The following is a 10,000-nucleotide window of genomic DNA, read 5'->3' on the forward strand; positions in this document are numbered from 1 at the left end:
ATCATCAGTGGCCGTGTCATATTCCGCCTGCCTTGTGCATTGAGGATGATGATGGAGGCCGGTGGAACTTGGTTCTGCTTAAACTGGTATGGGCGTGGGCTGTTTCGCCAGAAAGCACCAAGGTTCTGAGACTCCCAAAACGGAACCAGAGCCAGAACCACGTCTGTCTGAAAGCGGTATCAGTCATCAAAGCCAGGACATTGCTGGAAAACAGCGAGTCGGGGGAGATTATAATCAACAGTGTTTTATGGGAAGGCATGTTTCTGGGCACCCATCTGGGCAAGGCCTGCCAACTTTTCTGACCACCCTCAAAATGAACCCACGGACTAGTTGTCTTGTAAAGAATTATACATGCTGTTGGAAAATGCATCACCCAGTCAAGATCAAGCATTATGCAATATGTGTTCTGACCAGAGCTTCCGGCTCCCCGCTCTTCTGTAGATCCTCTCCAGCTCCTCCATGAGGTTTTCTGTCAAGACAAAAGGCCAAAAACTAATTGTAAGAAAAAGCACCGCAAATCCCAGCATCCGTAAAAAAAATAAATATACACAGAAAAACAAATCAAACTGGCTTTGGAGATCCGCATCATACATAAACATCTCCGCAACACTGGCTCATAGAGTTAAAGCATAAACAAATGCTGAAAATTCAGCCTCCGGTTCCCACATTAAATCACTTTTTCTCTTTTCTGAGGTTTGTTTACGCAAAGAAGCATTGCGAGACTTCGCCGCCAGAGCCAATTATCCGCCGTGCCTGCACTCAGCGTCTGAAATGTCAACAATCGAAACAGATTCACAGCTGGTGACAAGGTAGCCATTTGGAAAAAGACCTGTTTGTTTTAATGCTGGAGGCCTCGGTGTGAGATGCACACTCTATTTATCGGCGGAGGAAACTGCACTGTCAAAGCAGATGGGAAATCCCTTCCTGTCAATGGCCCTCCTTCTCATTATCAACACCCGGTAAGACTATTTCCAGACAATCGCTTAGCCGGAGGGCACTAAGTGGATTAAGTTCCGGCCATTTTGTTTCCAGTGGTTGCATACGGAGTAATTTCATTTCCATTCATCTGCCAGCATCAGGGAGAAAAATGGACGGCTCTCCAGGAACAGGCGGTTCTAGGGTCAGTGTTTGCCACTGGTTTAGGACTTGACAATTCTGGAATTACCCCCACATCCATCCCAAAAACGTCTCTTCCTGCGTTATTAAAATGAGCCACTTGTGCTGCCAGGGCAGAGACCCTTTGTCATGCTTAGCTGTATGTACCAGGGATTTATTAAGCCAGCTAGTCGGGCCCATTTGATTTGATTTGTGGATTAGTGCATATTCCCCCCTCATTATCAAAATGATAGTTTAATGTAAACCAGAGGACTGTTCTGGATTTATTTTTAGAAAGCAAATTGAAGTACAACGGCTTTATCATGGTACATATTTGTTTTCCCATTACAGCACAAATGAACATTATTATTTTTTGTGGCGTTCACCGTCTCTGGCGAGGAAATCAGGGCCCTCTTTCTTCAGAAGGATGCTGACAAGCTGAGCCTGGCTGGCCAGACAGTCACAGTCCTGAGGGACACAAGGAGGGAGATAAGAGGCCATTAGGGACAACAAACAAGCCAACTGTCCGTCTGTGCGCCCCAAACTGTCACACTCCGGGGGACCGCTGTTCTGGGCCTGAATGGAGAAGAGGACAAACTCTGACGTGGGGCCTCAGGTCTACTGTATGTGAGGTGTTTTGGCCTCACTGGGGATGTAGGCACATGAACATGGAGGACACAGCAGTATGGTATTGGGGGAGGGGGGGTCTCACGTTGAACTTCTGCATGATCTCGTGGGTGGACCTCTTGGTCCACTCGTCCACGTCGATCTCTGGCTGCTGCTCCAGGTCCGAGGCGTTGGGCGTGCTCGTCTGCCTCTTCACCTTAGAGTGTTTCGGGAGCTCCAGCTCCTCGAAGCTCCTGAACTCGGGAATTCTGGGAAAAACAGAACCGAAGACTCACACTAACCAGCGTACCAGGCTCCTTCAGTAGGTACCAGTTTACAGACAGTATATGAGCTCTGTTTCACTTCTCGGTTAGGCCAATCCTGTTCTGAGCACAGTAGACTCTTTACAGATTCAGGTTTAGCATCTTTGTACAGCCCACAGTCTGCCCTCAACCCTCCCTTTGTTACATGACATTTTAGGCTTTTATCAGACAAGCCACAGCAGACATACAGACCCATTCTTTTTCTAGATAGAATGCATTCACACAGTGGGCTATTTACTGAGGCAATTGAGGTTACGTACCTATATAACAGAACCTGGATTTAGAATAACGCTACACTGCTGTTCTCTGCAAGTGAGGACAAACGCGAGCACACACAGATTCACTGACAACCGTCTGAAAGGAGTGAACGGAAAAAAAGAGAGGAAAAACAGGCGTCATCTCTCACTCGTCGCCTTCGTTTATGCGGAGGAAGTCCAACTGCTCCACCACCGCTCCGGAAATCAGCGTCTGGAGGGAAGGTTTACATTGAAGTGGCATCAGTGATTCTGCCAGAGACACGGCTCCCCTATCCAAACACCTTTCACGCTCTAGGCACCGAGCAGACACTGGCGGGGGTGTGCGGAGACACGCCAGCCATATAAACACGATCGTCTAGGAGCGGAGCCAGAGGTGTTCGTCTCTGCCGGGGCGCGGGATCGCATCGATCGCGCGTCTCGCGGCGACGTGACACCACGCATCAGCGGAACAAGCGAGGACACCCGCGAGAACGCCGCTTCTTTCCCCGCCCGCAATTTTCATAAGAGGCGCCATTTGCCAAGCTTTGTTTGGCCCTGAAAAGAACACAAAAGCCGGGGAAATGGTCCGCGAAGGCGAACGAATAAGCGCCGATAACGAGATGGGCTTTTCTCCACCGAGAAAGGAGAATATCGCTTTTTTTCCTCTGGGTTTCCAAATTGTGAAGGCTATATGACAATCTGACACACAGCGGTCAATAGTTATTATGTGAGATGTATGTAATTGCTAGTTATTATGGTGGAAACGCAATATATATATTTTTCCGCAGAAACACAGCACGATAAAGGAGACGTACCTGCAATCTGTCCACGTGAACTTTAACTCCTCCTACGTTCCCCTTCTTGAAAGACGCCAGCATATCCAGGACAGGGTTGAATCGACTCCCCCTGAGGGAGATCACCAGTGAGGTCACTGACTCATCCATAGCCCTGAGATCATTCTAACACTCAATAACAAGTCTTGGCCAGGCAATGTCACAAAATCAGTGACGATAAGCAAACACCAAACGGAAATCAGTGCATCAAATGTTTGTTGAGAAAAACTAATCTGGAGTTGTACGTTGGCCTCAAACAGCAGGGATCCTCCAATCTCAAACAGCAGGGATCCTCCAATCTCAAACAGTAGGGATCCTCCAATCTCAAACAGCAGGGATCCTCCAATCTCAAACAGCAGGGATCCTCCAATCTCAAACAGTAGGGATCCTCCAATCTCAAACAGCAGGGATCCTCCAATCTCAAACAGCAGGGATCCTCCAATCTCAAACAGCAGGGATCCTCCAATCTCAAACAGTAGGGATCCTCCAATCTCAAACAGCAGGGATCCTCCAATCTCAAACAGCAGGGATCCTCCAATCTCAAACAGCAGGGATCCTCCAGTCTGGCCCAGGAATCCAAATCCAGCCCAGGTTTTCTTTTCCCCCCGGGTAAATAACTGAACAATTATGGCTTCTGATTGGCCAGATTGGCTTCACACCTGACTCCCAGTTAAAGGAGCACGGTGCTGGAGGCCTGGGATTTGAGGAAAAGGGTCGAACAAAACGGGTCATGTGTAGAGCCTGTAGCGTAGTGGTTAAGGTACATGACTGGAACCCGCAAGGTCGGTGGTTCTAATCCCGGTGTAGCCACAATAAGATCCGCACAGCCGTTGGGCCCTAGAGCAAGGTCCTTAACCCTGCATTGCTCCAGGAGAGGATTGTCCCCTGCTTAATCTAATCAACTGTACGTCACTCTGGATAAGAGTGTCTGCCAAATACCAGTAATGTAATGTAATGTAGAGGAAACCTTACTTTATGTTGTCTTCTCTAATGAGGGCCAGGAAGAGCGGGCGACCAGGCATTTTCCAGCACTGCTTGACAAACTGCAGGGCGTTCTACAAGCACACAAAACCGCAAAACAACAACCTGAGAACATGAACCTCAACACCGAGAGGAGGGCGAGCCGTTCCTGCTCGGTGATTCAGCATGTCACTCGCATCAATTAGGGCTCTTATACGCGGGAGTCAGGAACAATGCAAGAGACAATTTATCATTCCTCGGCACTTCCATTAGCGCTCCTGATTGGGCTGATGTCATTGGCTGCCTGCCCTGAAAACGCCACGCATTTAAACCGCTCCCCGAGCCCTTCCTCAAACTTAACTTTTATTCCCTTTTTTTTTTTTTTTTTTTAACCTAATAGCTAGACCTTCTATGAAAAAATACCCATTTTAAATTCTCTCAGCAAACGCAGGCCTTTTGCTGTTGACGGATGTGAAATATGTATGAGCGAGTTTCCAGGCTCACCTTGATGTCGTCGATCAGTAGCATGACGTCCTGGGACAAGTAGAAGTCGCTCAAGTCAAAGACGATGGGGTAGCAAACTACCGTCTTCCCCAGGATCCGGTAAATCTTTGGGGAAGAGAACAAGAAATGACACATTTTCCTGAGCCCACGAGGCCGGATGAATGGCTCGGAGCAACGGGGGGTTCCGGAAGGATTCCCGGAGAGAGGAAATGAGAAAACCTACTGATCCTGATTAGGAAGGCACGCACAAACACACACACGAGCAGTGCAGCACGTGTGCATCCAAACGCATGAAGCACAGCGTTCAGTGAGAAATTCCCCAAGGTAAAAAACACGTACAGTGCTGTACATACATGTGCAGATGAGGCTGTAATATTTATATTCTGCACTCACACATCCAGCTCAATCATCACATTTCCATATGCAGGCTGGTCTCATCTCTGAACTAGTTTCTCTTTGCAAGTGGACTTGATTTTATAGGTATTTGTATTGCTTCTCTTACGCACTTGAGAACAGTATTGAGTATGACTGATATTGTTCTGTGACGACTTGGACTGAAGACAAATGGTCAACATGATTAATAGTAATGCACAGGGCCACGTGAAAGTCTGGACTCCTTGTGTTACAGATACATGCTGGATCTGTGTGTGTGTGTGTGAGAGAGTGTGTGTGCGTGTGTGTGTGGGGCAACTGCATGCACACACAAAAACACACTTTGTGAGGACACTGGGCAGTTAAGTGGAAAATCCTATTTCTATCTTTTCCGTTTTCCTCATTGCTCAAACATAATTTTATCCATACTGTAAATTGTTTCTTTGGAAGCTTTTTCCCGCAGACGGAAACGTTATTAACAGCTGCCCTCGGGCTAAAGCCGGCATCTCATTTTCCGCACCTTGGCTACTTCATCTATTTGTTTGCGCAGCTGAAAAAAAAAGAGAAATGAAGCGGTGTTTTTGTCACCTCTGAGCGCGCTCCCACCCCGCCTCCTCCGCTCACCTTGCAGGTCCCGATGCAGCCCACCGGCCTCTGGGGCCGTCCGCTGAGACCCAGCTTTCCGTTCACGGCCAGGAAGCGGTACGCCTGGAGGAGACAGAACCGGGGTTCAGTGAGGTTCTCAAACCGGCCAAACGGGGGCGGGGTTCAGTGAGGTTCTCAAACCGCCCACACAGGGGCGGGGTTCAGTGAGGTTCCCAAACCGCCCACACGGGGGCGGGGTTCAGTGAGGTTACCAAACCGCCCACACGGGGGCGGGGTTCAGTGAGGTTCTCAAACCGCCCACACGGGGGCGGGGTTCAGTGAGGTTCTCAAACCGCCCACACAGGGGCGGGGTTCAGTGAGGTTCTCAAACCGCCCACAAGGGGGCGGGGTTTAGTGAGGTTACCAAACCGCCCACACAGGGGCGGGGTTCAGTGAGGTTCTCAAACCGCCCACACAGGGGCGGGGTTCAGTGAGGTTCTCAAACCGCCCACACAGGGGCGGGGTTCAGTGAGGTTCTCAAACCGCCCACACAGGGGCGGGGTTCAGTGAGGGTCTCAAACCTTTGCAGACAGGACATTACACATACACACTCGCACGCACACACCCTTTTCATTAAACCCTCACCCCAACCCTCCTGTTGTCGCACTGTGCCCCTCCCTAGGGGGCGAATGCACCCCCCACTTTGGGAGCTGGTGGTTTTGGTCATGGCCATCTTTCTGCTGGCTGCCTATTAGATGTAGCGAGGGCCTCCAATGGCTCAAAATGGGCAAAGTCATCAAGTGTTAGCAGCGGCTCACTGTGTGGGCAGTGTCTCTTTTTACTGGCTCATGGGCTACACATGCCAGTCAGGGCTACACATGCCAGCTTTCCCCATCTCTGCTCAGCAAGTGCTGATGAAGGCTCACTTTCCCATCAGTACCCAGTACAACACCAACATAACACACTAGTACCCAGTACAATATCAACATAACACACTGGTACCCAGTACAATATCAACATAACACACTGGTACCCAGTACAATATCAACATAACACACTAGTACCCAGTACAATATCAACATAACACACTAGTACCCAGTACAATATCAACATAACACACTAGTACCCAGTACAATATCAACATAACACACTAGTACCCAGTACAATATCAACATAACACACTAGTACCCAGTACAATATCAACATCACACACTAGTACCCAGCACAATATTAACATAACACACTAGTACCCAGTACAATATCAACATCACACACTAGTACCCAGCACAATATTAACATAACACACTAGTACCCAGTACAATATCAACATAACACACTAGTGCCCAGTACAATATCAACATAACACACTAGTACCCAGTACAATATCAACATCACACACTAGTACCCAGCACAATATTAACATAACACACTAGTACCCAGTACAATATCAACATAACACACTAGTACCCAGTACAATATCAACATAACACACTAGTACCCAGTACAATATCAACATAACACACTAGTACCCAGTACTATACCAACATAACACACTAGTACCCAGTACTATACCAACATGGCACCCCAGTGGTCCTCACTCCTGGGTCTGGACAGCCACATGTTCTGTTTACATTCATTTCCTCATTCATGTGCTGCCAATTCAGAGCCAGAATACCAGGGGAGGCCACGGTTGAAGTATTCTGCGTTATTGTCATGAAAATGACTGCAAAATTACTCTGCCACCGCCTGCCCTTTAAAAATATTAAAGATAGCTATCAAAGTACAGTGCCTTAAAGATTTGAAATGAGCATGGTAGAAGGATTGAATTTTTCTCCAGATGTAGAAAGATAAATCGTCCGTTTGGTGACTTTCGTCTGATGCTTGTCTGCTGCCTTGATGGAATGAGCCTCAGAAACGTGGAGACACGCAGATAACCGCAGACACAGAATACAGCACAAACGCGTTTAAAATATAACACTGTCACCCGTCAACGGCTATTGAGAGTCAGTCTGAACAACAGCTGTTTTTTATTCAAGTTATTAGGAGATAAAGAAACTTAACATTATCGCAAATGTGTTCCAATGCATAGGTAATGTGCTGCAACACTATTAAACTGCTATTCCTACATAAACATAATTTAGGACTGAGATAAGGACTGTTTGAATGCAATGGTAGTTTATCTTATCATTGACTGTATGCACATTGCCACACTCACACACACAATAAATGACGCTAAATGCTCCATTTGTGTTTGTTTTCGAACTGAACACAATTAGTTATTTGGAAACGATTCTTAGGGATTAGCCGGGTGTTACACATGCACACAGGTCACACGCTGACTTGCTAAAGGCCCGTTTTAGGGGGAGCGTTTGGATTGGCTGAGCAGAACTGCATTCTCGGGGTGACACCGCCACCTTGCCAGCGCAGCGCTGCAATATTTCAACAGTACCCCGTGGGGAGGGGGGCATACCTGTCATCCCCCGCCCCCCCCCCCCACCTCCCACCTCCGCTGAATGACAGCACACGGAACACAACCGCACTGCCAGGAAGGACAGATCGATAAGGATCCGCAAAGCATTGTGGGAAGGACAAGGGGTGCAGGCAGCAGAGCAGCGCTGATTTGATTCAAACGGTGAGGGGGTGGGTTTAGGGGCACCGGCTGCAGTCATTCATGGTTACTGTACCGCGTCTGCACAGCAGGAGAGCGGCGACACAAACAGGGCCAATTACAGCTGACTGCCTTCACCCAGCCCTGTCCCTCCGCTGCTTTACTCAGACACAGACATTAACGGCGGTCACCGGCCCTAATCAAACAGCAACAAAGCCACCGATCGATAGGCGCTTCTCTTCTGAATGGCGATCAGGCGCAGGAGCTAACGCCAGCTCGGAGCGGCACTGTGCCTGCACAGTCACTAGGTGGCGCCCTGTCACCCTCAGTCCACTTCTGTTCGGGTGCCAGAGAATTTTAAAAGTGTGAGATAAAACTCATTAAACAGCCCAACAATCATAAAAGTTAAATCATTCGAATAATTTTTTTTTTTTTAAAGCCAGGGAAAAAATTTTAATTCAACATTAAATTGCATAGCAAAGCCTGAAGAGCTGAGGAATGTTCCAGGAAAGGTACTGGGCGGAGCCATCACACACAGAATACCAATGAGAAGAGAGGAGCTAGGGCCCACACCTGAATGCCATGGCTTTAGAAAAACCCTGTTTGTTGAGCAAAGCGTGACGCAGTATTTGTGAGCACACATCAATGTTCAGGAGCAAATGCTCCTAAAATGGGAGAACAATAGAGCCCTGAACAAGTATAAACACTTTGAATATGCATTAAGGCCCTTTTAGAACTGTACTTTTTTTAATGGCTGCTTTATTGCCCAGATTACTACTGTGAACCACCCACAACCATATAAATCCCATCACATGCTGCTGCGTGCAAAAGCAGATCCTCTCACCACAGACTTCAGTTACATTCCCCCGTGCAAATCACATCTGGGGCTGACCCAAAACAAAATGTACGACAACAGGGACTCAAACTGCCACTCAAACTAATGATTAAATGGCTGTGCTGTTCGTCCCACTGCAACAGATCACTGCTCCCAGTCACAAGCTATGGAGTTACATAAGACGTTAAATTAAATAATTTAACCCCACCCTGTAAACGGCCGTCCCTCACCGAGTCTTAGCCACCCCCCCCCCTCCCCTCCCCGGGCACCACTGGAGCTACAGTACCCACAGGTGCTTGCCGTGAAACTCTGTCACGCTCCAGTTGAAGGGGCTTTCAGGATTAGCCCACCCTCCCCGTCTCTCTCCAGCTTCCGCGTCATACTTTCAACACGGCCAATAAAGGGATGTAATCCGGGGAGAACAGTGGGCGTGCGCGTCCTGCTTTAGGAGCCAAAGAAACGGGATTATGCTATTTATTATCCTCTCGCATTTACATACATTAATTTCTATTTGTCAGAGCAGCGTCTTTACACCGCCGCCTGGCTTCTGCCACACGCTTTCTCGCTGAATTGGAACGCAGTTTAAGGCTTACTGTGTACTGATGAATGGGGCAGGCATGCCAAATCTGTGTTTTTACACCAGGAGTTTGAAAACAGGCTCGCCTACTGCGCACGGTCACCGCACTGTGAGAGCAGAGGCACGTCTTCAACTGATCAGCAGCCCCATATTTCTGACTAAAGGACCAAGCTCGGTCGGAGGATTAACTGACTGGTTTCTTGACTGACATCGATGTACTGGCTGAAGGACCGATAGAGTGTTTAAAGATATATTCATTAACTGACAGATCCATACTAGCTGCAAGGATTACATGACTTGACTGACGGATTCACTGAATGACTAAGGACAGATTGAAGAACTGGTTGGTTGACCGATTACCTGACTGACCGACTTCAAGACTAGGTGATTTATTGAATGACTGGTTGACTGAGGGACTGGTTTGTTGCCTGTTACTGGATTACCTGCCTTGCTCACCGACTACGAC

The 10,000-nt window shown here is 48.1% G+C and overlaps 1 protein-coding gene across 4 annotated transcripts in view; it reads right to left on the bottom strand.

Annotated features, from left to right (window-relative positions):
* Positions 1-10,000, bottom strand: part of phkb (phosphorylase kinase, beta) — a 69,607-nt gene that overhangs the window by 8,178 nt on the left and 51,429 nt on the right. For all 4 annotated transcript variants that reach the window (XM_061245167.1, XM_061245166.1, XM_061245168.1 and 1 more), the window contains 8 exons: positions 5,554-5,637; positions 4,558-4,662; positions 4,066-4,148; positions 3,076-3,166; positions 2,431-2,492; positions 1,808-1,970; positions 1,482-1,563; positions 412-469 (listed from right to left, as the gene is read on the bottom strand). In XM_061245167.1, the coding sequence (XP_061101151.1) occupies positions 412-469; positions 1,482-1,563; positions 1,808-1,970; positions 2,431-2,492; positions 3,076-3,166; positions 4,066-4,148; positions 4,558-4,662; positions 5,554-5,637 (728 nt within the window). The remainder of the gene's footprint in view (positions 1-411; positions 470-1,481; positions 1,564-1,807; positions 1,971-2,430; positions 2,493-3,075; positions 3,167-4,065; positions 4,149-4,557; positions 4,663-5,553; positions 5,638-10,000) is intronic.

The sequence above is a fragment of the Conger conger genome, chromosome 6, assembly GCF_963514075.1.
Source record: "Conger conger chromosome 6, fConCon1.1, whole genome shotgun sequence".
NCBI classification, from domain to species: Eukaryota; Metazoa; Chordata; class Actinopteri; order Anguilliformes; family Congridae; genus Conger; species Conger conger.